Raw genomic sequence first — 13,900 nt, 5'->3', positions numbered from 1 at the left:
TCCACTGAGATTGTCCATATTAGAACTCCTGTCCTCAGAGATGAAGTACAAAATTCATATAAATCTGCCTGAGTTAGAATGTGAAGCCAGCCACTTTATAGAAGAAAGGAAAAAATTATTGAAATCCACACTAATCATAAGACAGGGTCCCTGTGAAGGAGATCCTCTGGAGTCAACTAGAGGGCAATTCTGTAGGTATCCCCAATGATTACAAGTCCCTCAAGGCCAGCCAGGTGACCCCACAGGTATGAGAGGTGATGTGCACTGATGAAGTGCCTATCCCTGACAAAGTGCAGAGTTCCTCCTCAAGGCTAGGATAATCAAGGGTCAACCAACATTAGACCAATTGGCTTACTTCACTTGACACAAATGACATCGAATCCTACAGCTGGGGCAAGTCATGTAATTCAAAGTAATAGTGATCTTTCTGTGTTTAATCTTTCTTCAAAACAACTTTCAAGGGAAATGTTGTTGGTAATAAATAAAAGCATGTCCTTTATCCCTACTGAGAACTATGACACCTTTACTACTCATGTAGAACTACAAAAGTTCTTCAGAAGAATAAGATTAGCGGATTTTTTTGGCCTCAAACAAGAAATTGTAGATAAGTCCACATTGTATAGACCATCAGCATGGATGCTGAGTGGAACCCCCAAATCCATTGCTTAAAGAAATTGTACAAGAGAGGTCTGTATGCAGACTGACAGAATTTATTGACTAAAAGCCATAAAAAACCTATTTCACGTATTGTGTGCACGACCCCTTACTCAACGCGCATGACACAGATTTAAAAAACTTATTTTGAAACATTGGCCCATTTTAACATCTTTACTATCATTTGCAGATCTACCAATTTTTGCAACCAAGAAAGGTCACAATTTATAGGCCATGGGCAGTTGATAAGTCCAGAGGAATGTGGACAGACAACATTAGATGAATGTTCGGTTTGCAATCATGTCATGCCCCTCAAATATTTTGCTCACAGATGTTTATCCCACCCATATTTTCTTCCGGGTCGATTTTCATGTAAATCATCTTGTGTTACATATGTAATTGTATGCCTATGTTTGCAGGGACATGTAGAGAATTGTACAAAATAAAGGTAGTATAAGCACAAAGAAAGAGAATGCGCCTTTGGAGTTTCGTTGGCCTACTGCATCTCATAAGATTGAAGATGTGACATTTTTTGTTATTAAACAATTACCAAATGATCTTCGGGGAGATATTTCTCATAAATTGAGGCAATATGAACAGAGTTTCATTTATAATTGGGGCACTTTAAAGCCTGATTGGTTGAAAAGTGACTTTTGTGTCAATTAGGATCTTATCAGTGAATGGATATTTAAATGTATCATGATGTATTGACGCAGAACCGTTGATGCGATTGCACTCAAGGTGGAAATAGCCTGATGGAAGATGTAACTATAGTTTACCTGGTCAGTATACTTTGTAATCGTTGTATATTTTAAGTATGAGAAATGATAGTTACTGATATGGAATGTATTTGTGAATTTATATAGTGTGTGCTTCCGTTCTTTAGGTAGTATTTGCTGACATGCATTGTTGAGATTGGATTACAAAGGATATATGTTCAGCAATTGGGACACTTTATATTAAGTTGAGAGAGAATGATGGGAGGCTTTATGAGTTCATTTGGTCGGTATTTTTTGAATTCTTATTATGTGTTGGTTATTTGGGGATATTTTGTAAGGTGGTGTAATTATAAATATTTTTTATGCTATAGGAATATTACCTTCTGAGGAAGCCCGATAGGGTGAAATAAGGGTCCCTTGTTGGGGAATGACAAGAGAGGATTAATAACATTTTCAAGAAGATAAGAAGATAAGAACATAACAAATTGCCATGCTGGGTCAGACCAAGGGTCCATCAAGCCCAGCATCCTGTTTCCAACAGAGGCCAAACCAACCACAAGAACCTGGTAAGTACCCAAACACCAAGAAGATCCCATGATACTGATGCCAGTAATAGCAGAGGCCATTCCCTAAGTCAACTTGATTAATAGCAGTTAATGGACTTCTTCTCCAAGAACTTATCCAAACATTTTTTGAACTCAGCTACACTAACTGCACTAACCACATCCTCTGGCAACAAATTCCAGAGCTTAATTGTGCGTTGAGATTGGATACTGAGGAAGTTTCGATATAGATGCAGGGGCGGTTCTATCATGAGGCAGGGTAGGGCGGCGACCTCAGGTGGCAGAATTTTGAAAGTGGCAAAAAGTGCCCCTCCAAAACACCTCTACCACAGCTGCCGCCTCACCCTGACTCCAAAGTCAAACATCTGGTCGAGCAGGGATAAACCAAAACCTTGCCCGATCCATTCAGTGGCAACACCGGCAGCAGATGACATCGGGATAAATGCAACTCGTCATCTCCTGCTGCTGCGAGACTGAATCTGCGGCAGCAGGAGATGATGTTTCCTCCTCTCTCAGATAGAATGAGATGTAATCAACAGAGCTCTGATGTAGGGTTGTGTTTCTCAGACACTTACGATTATGTCTCCTTTTTCTTCTCTGTAATACTTTTAGTGTCCCCCCTTCCCATTTTGAAAATGACTGATGTGGAGTCATATTGTTTGGCTTACTCTTGTTGACAGTAACATGCAGGCTCCTCTTCATTTCCTCTTGTACCAAGGTTGATCTAGGCGTGATTGGAAACCAACCCCTCAGCACTTCAGAAAAAGATTTTGTGAAATCATTCCAAGTTTGAGTTGAAGCTGAGAAAGTGGGTGCTACATAAAATAGATAAACTATCCTTGTGCAATTTGAAAAGAGAACGTGGATCTGAAGCCTAGCTAAAAAGACCGTTCTGATTTGCACTTGCTGCTGAGTTCATTTGTCCTCCTATCGGTCTTTCCCTGATCAGAGCTGGTAATGGGCATTGTTACTGGAATTAGTGTAGCCTGAGCAGGTTTTCCCCAAGCTTGGTTGCTGTGGCAGCTAAATTGCATTCTGCTGGTTTGACTCCTTTCTTTTTCCCTATGAATTGAAGACAGCTGACAGAGGTTCTGGATCAGTTTTAAACTAACTAGCCCTGGAATTCCAGACTTTACAGTAACTATGTTATCCTGCAGGGAAATTTACAGCGAAACAAAGAAAAGCATAAGGGAAAAGTGAGCTTTTCTGGCTTAATGGTGACCAAGACTTTGATTTCCTAGCATAGCATATGGTACAGTTTGTGGCTGTATGGGTAGTAGTACAAAGTATGACAAAGATGTACAGTCTTCGTGAAACACAGTTCAGTGTGGGAATAACTTTGTGTGAAATACTTTTGTAACCTGGGAGTAACAGGCGTAACTTTGCGCACACCGGGCCGGCTGCCGCGTGCCATGTTCCAGTCCAAGGGCCCCCGGAACGCCCCCAGGCCGAAACCACGCCTGCGGCACCGCCCCCGGATGATGCGCCGTCCACGTCACGCCCCCCGACACGCCCCCGATGACGTGTGGATCGCGACACGCCCCCCCAGGAAAGCCCCGGGACTTAGGCTCGGCGCGCGCAGGGGCGTTTTAAAAGGGTTACCAGCGTATCTTATGCACGTAACCCTTTTAAAATCCGGCCGTTAATGTGTACTTTTCTAAAAACATTCTCAGCATAAGTGCAGCGTCAAGTGAGTATCAGCAGATAACGCTTCCAAGCAAGAAGTGCAAGAGAAGACAAATGGTCCGAAATTGATGACCTGGGATCCCATTTCCCTTTTAAAAACTTAACCTCAGAACTGTATTTTATTGTAAACAATTCATTTCCCTTTCTCCAAAATGTGCTCAGACTAACATTATGATCTTTCTGCACCCCTGGCCTTCGCTGCCAGTTACCACAATCCTGCTCTTAAACAGAATTTGGCAATTGCTTCTCCTACAACATTTTTCTGCTGAGCATTCTAAGTTCATTTTCTGTGAATTGGGTTGTCTTTGTCTTTCAACCACAGCATATCTTGCTTGTGACTCAATTTCTTTTTTAACACAGTTCAGTTTTACACTCATGCATATTACCTCTAACAGCAGTGTTGCTGGGTCAAGATACGTTAGAATTTCTGTAGTAAGGGCTGTGTAGGGCCTGAAGAGAAATTAAAACTTCTGAAAATCCTTTATTTGTCAATGGAAGTCAGTGATTGTTACTATCAGTTGTTTCTATAGCATTAAAGGTGTATACCGCACTATACAGACACACACAGGGGATGGTCCCTGGTCGGAGGTCGCCTACTGTCCTTCCAGGACTGATGGCCAATGGGTTCTGTCCATTATCCGTCTACAGTATCGGTTAAATTTCCTGAGTGTCACGGCAGGCTCTTCCCCCTCTTCGTTGTGGGGCCAGACCCCACATCAGAAGGTTCTCTGGACTGAGCTCTCTGCCCTGTTACTGGCGGGAGTGGTAGAACCTGTTCCGCAAGGTCAGCAAGGACTGGTATTCTTATCCAAATACTTACTGATTCCAAAGAAACAGATGGGATATGCCCCATCTTAGACCTGGGGCCGTTGAACAAACATCTACGAAGAGAAAAGTTGAAGATGGTTTCGATGGGCACCCTGATTCCCCTCCTGCAAAGAGGGGACTGGCTTTGCTCCTTAACCTAAAGGACACCAATGCCCACATAGGAATATCTCCCAGACACAGGAAGTACCTATGATTCCTGGTAGGTGACGATCACTTCCAGTACAAGATGTTGCCGTTTGGCCTGGCCTCTGTCCCCTGTGTCTTCACCAAGTGCTTGGCAGTCATGTGTGAATACCTTCATCGCTAGGGATGCACGTCTTCCCCTACTGGGACGATTGGCTGGTCAAGGCAGCCACACGCGAAGGGACACTTTATTCCTTCAACATACAGGTGCTGGAATCCCTCGGTTTATTATCAACTACCCAAAGTCCCATCTTGTTCCGTTGACTCAGTTGGACGTCATCGGGGCTCGGCTGGATATGACCCAAGGTCGGGCTTTCCTTCCCCATGACCTAGTGCCTCTGGCGGGTTTGGTCCACTGCAGCCAATGGGTGCCGGCCCACCTTATGCTTTGTTGGGCCACATGGCTACCTCTGTCCATGTCACCCCCTTGGCCCACTTGCACATGCGGAGAGCCCAATGGACTCTGTGGTCGCAGTGGCGCCAGGCCTCCCAGGACCTCAGTGTGCGGGTGTGCATCACGCCACGCCTCCAGGTTTCCTTGTCCTGGTGGGAAATTCTCCCCAACCTGGAGCAAGGGGTCCCCTTTCAGATCCTTCCGTGCCAGGTTGTGCTCACTATGGATATTTCCACCCTGGGCTGGGGGGTGCATGTGGACACCCAGGTCGCTGGTCGGCCCAGAAGGCTTCATGCCAGATCAAGTTCCTGGAACTTCAGGCGATCAGGTATGCGCTCTGGGTGTTCCAGGATTGCCTATCCAGTCAAGTAGTCCTGTTACGGATCTGAAGGTGGACCCTTTGTCTGAGGTAGAGTTGGTGCTAACTGAGAGAGTAAACCCTCTTAGGTCCCTACCGTTGGAAGGAGAGGCCGGATGAAACAGGAGCCAACAGGTACTTCACCACTGGAAGCCCGCGGTCCCCCCCCCCCGGGTGGAGCCCGTAGGGACCCGGGCCGCTTGGACTTAGGTGGGCCCCTGAACACAGTAGACAGATCAGAGTACAGTCCAGAGTCAAGGTCAGAAGAATGGTCGGAAGTTGGCCCGGAGGTCGAAGCCAGAAGGAGGGTCGGAAGCCAGTCCAGGGGTCAAAGCCAGAAGAATCCGTTCTAGGAGGAGAGAAGCAGAAGCTGGGACCAGAAGGACGGGAACAGGACAAGGAGAACAGGCAGCGGAGCACAGGAACAGAGCCGGAACAGGAACTCGGAGCTCAGGAACACACAGGACCAGAAGCCAAGAAACCAAGAAACCAAGGCAAGGTCTGAGGAGCAGACCTTGCCTTAAATAGAGGAAACCAGGAGGAGTCCCAGGGAGTGGCTATGATAATTTCCTGTCGTGGCCCCTTTTAATGACTCAAGCAGGCCCGGCGGGGGAGGAGCCACAGACGGGGGAAGGCCAGGCAGAGACGTGGTCGGCTCAGCGGCGGGACGGCCGTGGGAGGGACCCCAGCGATGGTTGCCACTGTCAGCGTCCCATAAGCGGCCCGACCGCCCTGGTGAGTAGTTGGCCCCGGTCGTGGTCCACCGCAGCCGGCAGCCATAACAGTCCTGGTCCAGAGCAACAACCAGGTAGTGATGTGGTACATCAACAAGCAAGGAGGTACGGATTGCTCCTCCTCTGCCAGGAGGCTGTCCATATCTGATCCTGGGCCCAGACCCAGGGAATTCTGCTCCAAGCTGTGTACCTAGCGGGGTCAGAGAATGTGGTGGTGGATTGCCTGAGTCGAGCGTTTCACCCCCACGAGCGGTCCCTGGAACAGGTGGTGGCAAATCGCCTTTTCCGTCTCTGGGGGAACTGGACATAGATTTCTTCACCTCCCCCTACAACTCAAAGTGAGCAATTTCTGCTCCCTTCATTGGAGAACCAGGAAACCAGCCTCAGATGCCTTTGCCCGCCATTGGGGCAAGGGTCTTCTGTATGCATATCCTCCGTTTCTGCTGGTGTTGAAAACTCTCCTGAAGCTCCTGCAGGACCATGATTCTCATGGCCCCCTTGGTGGCCGACAGGTTTGGTTCCCAATCCTTCGGGACCTCTCCATCAGGGAATTGAGCAGTCTAGGGACCTCCCCTGACCTGATCACACAGGATCAAGGCAGGTTGCACCATCCCAACCTCCGGGCACTGTCTCTGATGGCCTGGATATTGAGAGGTTAGTCCTGCAGTCCCTTGACCTCTCTGAGGTCGTATCTCAGGTCCTCGTAGCTTCTCGAAAGCTGTCCACCAGGAAATCATACACTTTGAAGTGGAGGAGGTTCTCCATTTGGTATAAGAGCCATGGCTTGGATCCATTCTCTTGTCCTACTCCCAAGTTGTTGGACTACTTACTGTCTCTTTCCGATGCTGGTCTGAAAACCAAGTTGGTCAGAGTGCACCTGAGCTTTCGGGGCCTACCACCATGTGATGGATGGTTCACTGATTTCCATGCATCTGGTGCTTCTCAGTTTAGCCGGGTCCATTAAAAAATCCTGGCTGGACACTACATATCCGAGAAAAGGAAGGGAGCCCTTTTCAAACAGGCACTTTTCTGGTTTGGCGTAGAGATGGTTCTCTCAGAGCCATTGCAGAACCTGGCCCACGTCCTGACGGTGGGCGACTAAGGTCTTGGAGTAAATCAGGATGTCATCTAAGTATACGACAACGCAGTCGAGGAGGAGGTTGCGGAAGATCTCATTCATGAAATTTTGGAAGACAGCAGGCGCATTAGTGAGGCCGAAGGGCATGACTAAATACTCATAATGGGCATCCCGAGTGTTGAATGCTGTCTTCCATTCGTCTCCCTCCTTTATCCGGATGAGGTTATAGGCACCCTGGAGATCTAACCTAGAGAAGATCTTGGCCCCCTGAAGACGGTCGAAGAGTTCTGCTATCAGTGGCAGTGGGTATCGATCCTTCACCGTAATGGCGTTCAGGCCACGGAAATTGATGCAAAGCCGGAGAGTACCATTCTTTTTGCCCACAAAGAAAAAGCTGGCCCTGGCCGGAGAGTTGGAAGGACGGATAAACCCCTTCTGCAGGTTCTCCGAATATACTCAGACATGGCGCGGGTCTCAGGCAGGGATAAGGGATACACTCGTCCCCGAGGAGGTGTCGAGATGGGCAGCAGGTTGATGGCGCAGTCGAACTTCCGATGAGGGGGTAAAGTGTCTGCAGCCTTCTGGGAAAAGACGTCCACGAAATGGGTGTAGTGAGAGGGCACTCCTTTAAAAGACGAGGTAGTAGAACAGCAGACAGAGTCCATGGGCTTGGTCATGTAGGTCTGGTGACAAGAGGGATCCCAGCGATTGAGCTTCTGTGAGGTCCAGTCGAACTGCGGGTTGTGTTGTAGCCAGGGCATGCCAAGGACCACGGGATGGATGGCCCTTTGGATCACATAGAATGAGAGGTGCTTGCGATGGTTGGGTTTGACATGGCATTCCAAGGGAACAGTCATGCGGGTAATTCTCCCAGGGAGAGGATCTCCATGGATGGAGGAGAGCTTGAGAGGAATGGGACAGGGGAGCGTGGAGATCAACAGTTGGTTGACTATCTCTTGCAGGAGAAAGTTCCCACCTGCCCCGGAATCCATGAGGGCAAGTGTAGGGAAGTCACAGCCCCCTATGGAGAGGATGACCGGCAGGGTTAAGGGGGGAGCTGTGCAGTCAGGCCTAGGGTCACTCCCCCGGTGAGACCTAGGCCTGGGAGTTTACCGGTTGGACGGGGCATTGGACGATGAGGTGTCCGGAGGCCCCGCAGTAGAGACAGAGGCCGCCCAACCCACGTCTCTGGCACTCCTCGGGAGACAGAGGCCCTCAGCCCAACTGCATGGGCTCTTCAGGAGGACCCTCCATGGGGGAGTGTGGTAATGAACCAGGTGAGGACTGTCGGGGCGCCCAGGCACAGCTATGCAGCGCTTAGAACTGGGTAGCTCTAAGGCCCTCTCTTGAAGGCGGCGGTCAATCCGGTCCGCTAAGTCAATCAGCTCGTCCAGAGATGCAGGTACATCACGGGCGGCCAGCTCATCCTTAATTTTAGGAGAGAACCCATCCAGGAAGATGGCTTTCAGGCAGGGCTCCGCCCAATAAAGCTCAGTGGCCAGGTTTCTGAACTCAATATAGTCCAGCAGGGGGCGCCCTCCCTGACAGATGTGCAGGAGTTTGGTACTGGCCGTAGCTCGCTGTCCGGGGTTCTCAAATACTGAGTGAAACAGGTGAAGGAAGCCAGAAGATCCAGTAGAATGGGGTCTGAAAGCTCCCAGAGGGGTGAGGGCTTTGCCCTCGAGCAAGGACAGAATGTAGGTAGTCTTGGTGAGGCTGTCTGGGAACAGTGCGGTCTGAAGACAAAAGTGCATATTGCACTGGTTAAGGAACCTGCGACACTGTTGCAGGTCACCCGCATAGCGAGGAGGAGCTGGCAATAAGATGACTGGTCAAGGAGATGACGCTGCTACTGAGGCGCTTGGAGAGGATGAAGCCATAGAACCTGCCGACGCTACGACATCCAGGCGGGCATTAAGGTGCTCCATGGAAGCTGCCAACTACTCTAGGACCTTCTGTTGCTCTAGTATCTTGCGCCAGTCCAGGTATAGCTTGCAGGGCTGATGCCTCCGCCAGATCCATGGCCTTGGCTTACTGTTAGGAACATGGATCCTTGGGCCAAGGGGGAGTTGGCGCTATCTATGGGGAGGAGCCCCACAGGTCCCCACCGTCGGCTGGTGAGGCTGAGACTCCGCTGGGGCTTTACCACTACCAGCCCTCGTTCCCCTTGGGTACCAGCTGGACTTATGTGGGGTATCAGGTCCTGAATGTCTCGTGGTCCTGGTACGACGTGGGTAGTAGCAGGCAGCAGAACACGTGGTCCAGGTACAAGCAAGGATCAGGGCAGGTGGAAAATCTCATAGTCCATGGTCATGGGTAAGTCAAGGCAGGCGGCAAATCTCGTAGTCTAGGAACAAGCGGGTCAGAACATAGAATCAAAAACAGGAACCTCCAGAAACTGGAATGGGAGGCAAAGGAAGCCAAGGCAAGGTCTGGGGACAGGCTTTGCTTTAATATAGGCTGGGGTCAGGAGGGTGGAGCAGGGGCACCTCCCGACGCGGTCCCTTTAAATGAAGTTCAGGGGCGCGCATGCGTGCCTAAGGCAGCCAGGAGGCAGGAGAGCCTGGACGGGCTTGGACAGGCCGAAAAGGCTGCGCTGGCGGTGGAAGTCCGAGGTGGGGCCCACGTAGCAGGGTGCATCTGCCGCGGCTCCCAGCCGCCACCAGCGTCCCTGGGTCGGTCAGGACGCCAGCGCGTGCGTGGTAGGTGAAGGGGGCCAGCCACGGCCCTCCGTGGCCGGTTCCCATAACAGCATCGGTAAGGCACCGAGCAGCACATCCAGCCTTTCCAGCAGAGGCGCCAAAATGGAGGGCGCCGTTTCCGATGCTGGTATGGAGGCCAGCATTGGTGGCGGCTGGAGACCCCGAAGGGCATTTAGCACTGCCTGTTGAAGCACGCGGTCCAACTCCTCTCTGAATGAGGGTGCGGACAAGACCAACCCTGGAGTAGGAGGCAGGCTGGGCGTCACTGGAGCATCCATGGGGGTCCGCGGAGGCTCGGTGCCCGCCACCAATCTCGGTAGGGAACGCCCTGGGCTCCCGGGTCCAGAGGAAGTTGGGGCCTCCTCTCCCCAGGACCTCTTCGGAGAGGGTTCGGCTGAGGCCGATGCCACTCCGTTGTCTGTGCCGGCACCGAACGGTGATGACTTCACATGGTGCTCGGCCCAGTCCTTCTCCGGCGCTGAGGAAGACGATGCAGAAGTCTTCGAGTGTCCTGATGTTGGTGAAGGGTGATCTCCCGCTTCCTGACCTTCTTGGCGGTGCTTCGAAGGCGAAGGTCCCAAGTCAGTTTGATTCCCACGACTCGACGTACCCGGTACCGGAGTTGATGGAGCAGATTGCTTAGAACCAAACAAGTGCTCCATCTTGTGCCGGCCTTTGGGGGTCATCTGAGCACAGCTGGGACATCGAAGGATATTGTGGGAAGGCCCAAGACACAGGACGCAGACATCGTGTGGATCTGTTATGGACATAGTCCGCGGACACTCAGGGCACGTCCAAAAACCGGTCGCCATGATAAAAAAGGGCAGCGTGTGGTCAGTGGCCATCGGCCACCGGGGGTTAGATGCTCGGGAACCAACCGTAAAAAACACGAAACAGACTTACCAAGCACCAGAGAAATCAGTTTGCAATGGGGGACCCCAAAGCGGGGAAAAACTTGAAGAAAAACTACGAATTGTTCCGTGAGGAAATTGTGAGGAAAAAGTTCTCACAGAACTCCACTAACCACGAGGCAACAGCTCTGCGGAAAAAAAGAGACTGAAAGGGGACTCCGTATTGCTATGGGGTTGGTGGCATGTTGGGCATGCTCAGAGTGCCATTCAAAGTTCTAAAAACTTTGACATAAGTGTTCTGTGACAGGGATCCATCTGATGATGTCATCCATCTGTGAGGACTACCATCCTTCTTGTCCTGGGAGAAAGCAGAGTTGCTTACCTGTAACAGGTGTTCTCCTAGGACAGCAGGATGTTAGTCTTCAGAAATCCTGCCTGCCACCCCACAGAGTTGGGTTTCTACTAGGTTTGTTATTTTATTTTTTCGTAATTGTATGTTACGAGTCTGAAGGGGGACCCCGCGCGGACATGTGGATAGTGGCATGCTGAGCATGCTCAGTGTGCCTAGTCAAAGTTCCAGAAACTTTAACAGAAGTTTTCCGTGCCAGGCTCCATCTAATGTCACCCATGTGTGAGGACTAACCTCCTACTCTCCTAGGGGAACACCTGTTACAGGTAAGCAACTCTGCTCTCCTCTTACTTCCCCACTTTGCATTCCTGTTTCCTCCCTCCGTATTCTCTCATTCAGCCCTCCTTTACCTTTCCAACCCTTACTTGCCTTGCCCCTCCCTCCAGACTAACCCTCTCTTCTTCTGACTCCCTCCCCCCATCTTCTCTTCCACCTCTGGCTGCTTTTTGCCACTGGTGAGGCTTGAGAACCCCCCAGCCTTTCTGATACCAGCTGACCTACCACACCACTCCTTTCCTCTTTCTTACTCTCCAGCCCCCCCCCCCAAACCCTCTGCTCTGGCACATTGCTACAAGTATGCATGCACAGATGCACCACGATGCTCACCCAGATTCCCTTATAATTTTATAATATAGAGAGAGATATATCCTGGCCACAAGTGCTCTGAGTTCAGTCTTCAGCTGCTTTTGTGTTGTGCCATGTCAGTGTGATCCCTGCATGGGCTTCTAATGTTTAAAAAATTCTGAGTGAAAAAGGGGAATCTTTTAATCATCAATAGACTTATTTAATAAATAGTTGCAAACCTCTTCATTTTTAGTTGTTGTTTTGTTTTCCTAGGACTTTGTCAGTATTTATTACATCATGAACAAAAATGGGAGAAAAATCAGTACACAATCATGTTTCATTTTTCTACATAAATAGCAATATTATTTTGGTGACCAGAAGTACAAGCAGCTCAGCCTCTCCTCCTGTGTAACTGGGGAATGGAAGTAGTGGAAGAGGACCAGAAATTGTGCTGGGCAACAGAGGAAGGGAGGCCAGACTTGAATCCATCATGAACTCTGTGGGACCAAAACTAAATTCTGTGTGTAGTGTGTTCCAAAATTAGGGTGCAAATTGTTAAGAAATGAATAGTCATTTTAGAAAACCTGAGATTTGTTTTTTTGGGGGAAAAATCTGTTTAAGCTAAAAATGAAGAGCCCCCAATGTGTGCTAGTTAGCATGTCTGTTATTACTGTCATTATTATTATGTAATTTATTTTCTTCCTCTTATTTTAATCATTATGTATATCTCTTAGGCAACACATGTACAACTGTCATGCTAATAAAATTATCTGAATCTGCAGTAAGTGAATGCCCCTGCATTGATCACCTTACCACATGCCCATATGTCCACTGGCTTGCCATAAGCTTCTTTGCGCAGTACTTCTGGGGACAGATAGCCTGGGGTACCAGCAAATCCTGCCAAGCCAAGAAATAACAAGCGTTATATCAAACACTAGCACATGCATCCAACATGGTGTGAGAGCCAAAGGGGCCAGGACTCAGTGCCAGGTTATCAGCTGTACTACTGCAACAGTTATACAGAGAAGGAGGTAGGGGGGCAAATTTCTCCCTCCCTGAGCTGAGATCTCGGCTTACATTGGAGACCAGCTTCAGAGACAGCAGTAGACTCCACCTTCTCCACCACACACACACACACACACACAGGCCTGCTTCTTCTCAGTGTTAAGGAGAGGATGAAGTTGCATGAGCTGGCCTGAGGTAATCCTAGTCTCAAACTCAAACTGTAAGCTCTATTGGATAGGGACAGGGCAACTTTGCCAATCATCTTGTAGTCTTATTATTACTACTTCTGTCAAGTTCTTTGGTTTGCTACCACATTTCACTATAGGAGCAAGACATTGCTTCCTTACTTCAGTAGTCCACCCCCAGCCCCCAGGGCAGGAGCATTAGCCTGGTATGAAGATACCTATGATTATTTGCCAGAACAGAGCACTAGCCTTTGGCCACTGGATCCTAAGTTGGCTGATGCAGGACTAAAAGGGAATGTCTGTATCTGGGCAACACTTAGCCAATGGGCATCACTAGATGAGGAAGGGCTGAAGGCCATAATGCCAGGGTCTAGCACTCTAAAGGTTTGGGGGCAGCAAAATCTTGCCAGTGTGAGGCATAGATGGGTGCTATGCCAGATCTACTACTGCTAAAGAAGGGAGTGCTGAGCTGGAGCAACTGCATATGGTTGGAGGAGGTGTTGTGCAGGAGCTGCCACCAATAGCTAAGTTGGAGAGGGGATGCATGACTGAAGGTTCACCTAGGGTGCCAAATTCTCTTGCATCAGCCCTACATAATGCCTTGGTGTCATTCACTACCCCCCAACAAGATAACTGGTGACACAGGCAGTGCAGAAGTATTCAGGGTGGCCTAAAGGGGTGGCAGTGTGGGACTGGAGCAGTACAGGAATGGTTTGGGTGGCCCAGAGGTGTGGCAGTAGGAGGGCTGGTGCATGTTCAGAGTTATGGCATTGCAGGAAGGGATATGGGGCACAGCAGTGTGAGGCTGATACATAGCAGAGGTGAAAGGATGATGTAGGGAGTGGTAAACCAGGTAACTGCTCTGGGTCCCACATTTTAGGGTACCACAAAATTTCGCAACAATTTTTTTGGGGGTGAAGTTTATGCAAGGAAGTGGTTCTCTTTGCATTTTAACATGCGGCTAATTCCTTCAGGGGCCGAAGCAAT

The 13,900-nt window shown here is 49.5% G+C and overlaps 1 protein-coding gene across 7 annotated transcripts in view; it reads right to left on the bottom strand.

Annotated features, from left to right (window-relative positions):
- The window catches only part of CAMK2B (calcium/calmodulin dependent protein kinase II beta), an 858,678-nt gene that overhangs the window by 268,936 nt on the left and 575,842 nt on the right, over nt 1–13,900 (bottom strand). For all 7 annotated transcript variants that reach the window (XM_029604232.1, XM_029604231.1, XM_029604230.1 and 4 more), the window contains exon 8: nt 12,537–12,620. In XM_029604232.1, coding sequence (XP_029460092.1) covers nt 12,537–12,620 — 84 coding nt within the window. The remainder of the gene's footprint in view (nt 1–12,536; nt 12,621–13,900) is intronic.

Source organism: Rhinatrema bivittatum, chromosome 5, assembly GCF_901001135.1.
Source record: "Rhinatrema bivittatum chromosome 5, aRhiBiv1.1, whole genome shotgun sequence".
Taxonomy (NCBI): domain Eukaryota; kingdom Metazoa; phylum Chordata; class Amphibia; order Gymnophiona; family Rhinatrematidae; genus Rhinatrema; species Rhinatrema bivittatum.
The sequence above is the reverse complement of the archived record's forward strand: the minus strand, read 5'-3'. Positions and strand labels throughout refer to the sequence as shown.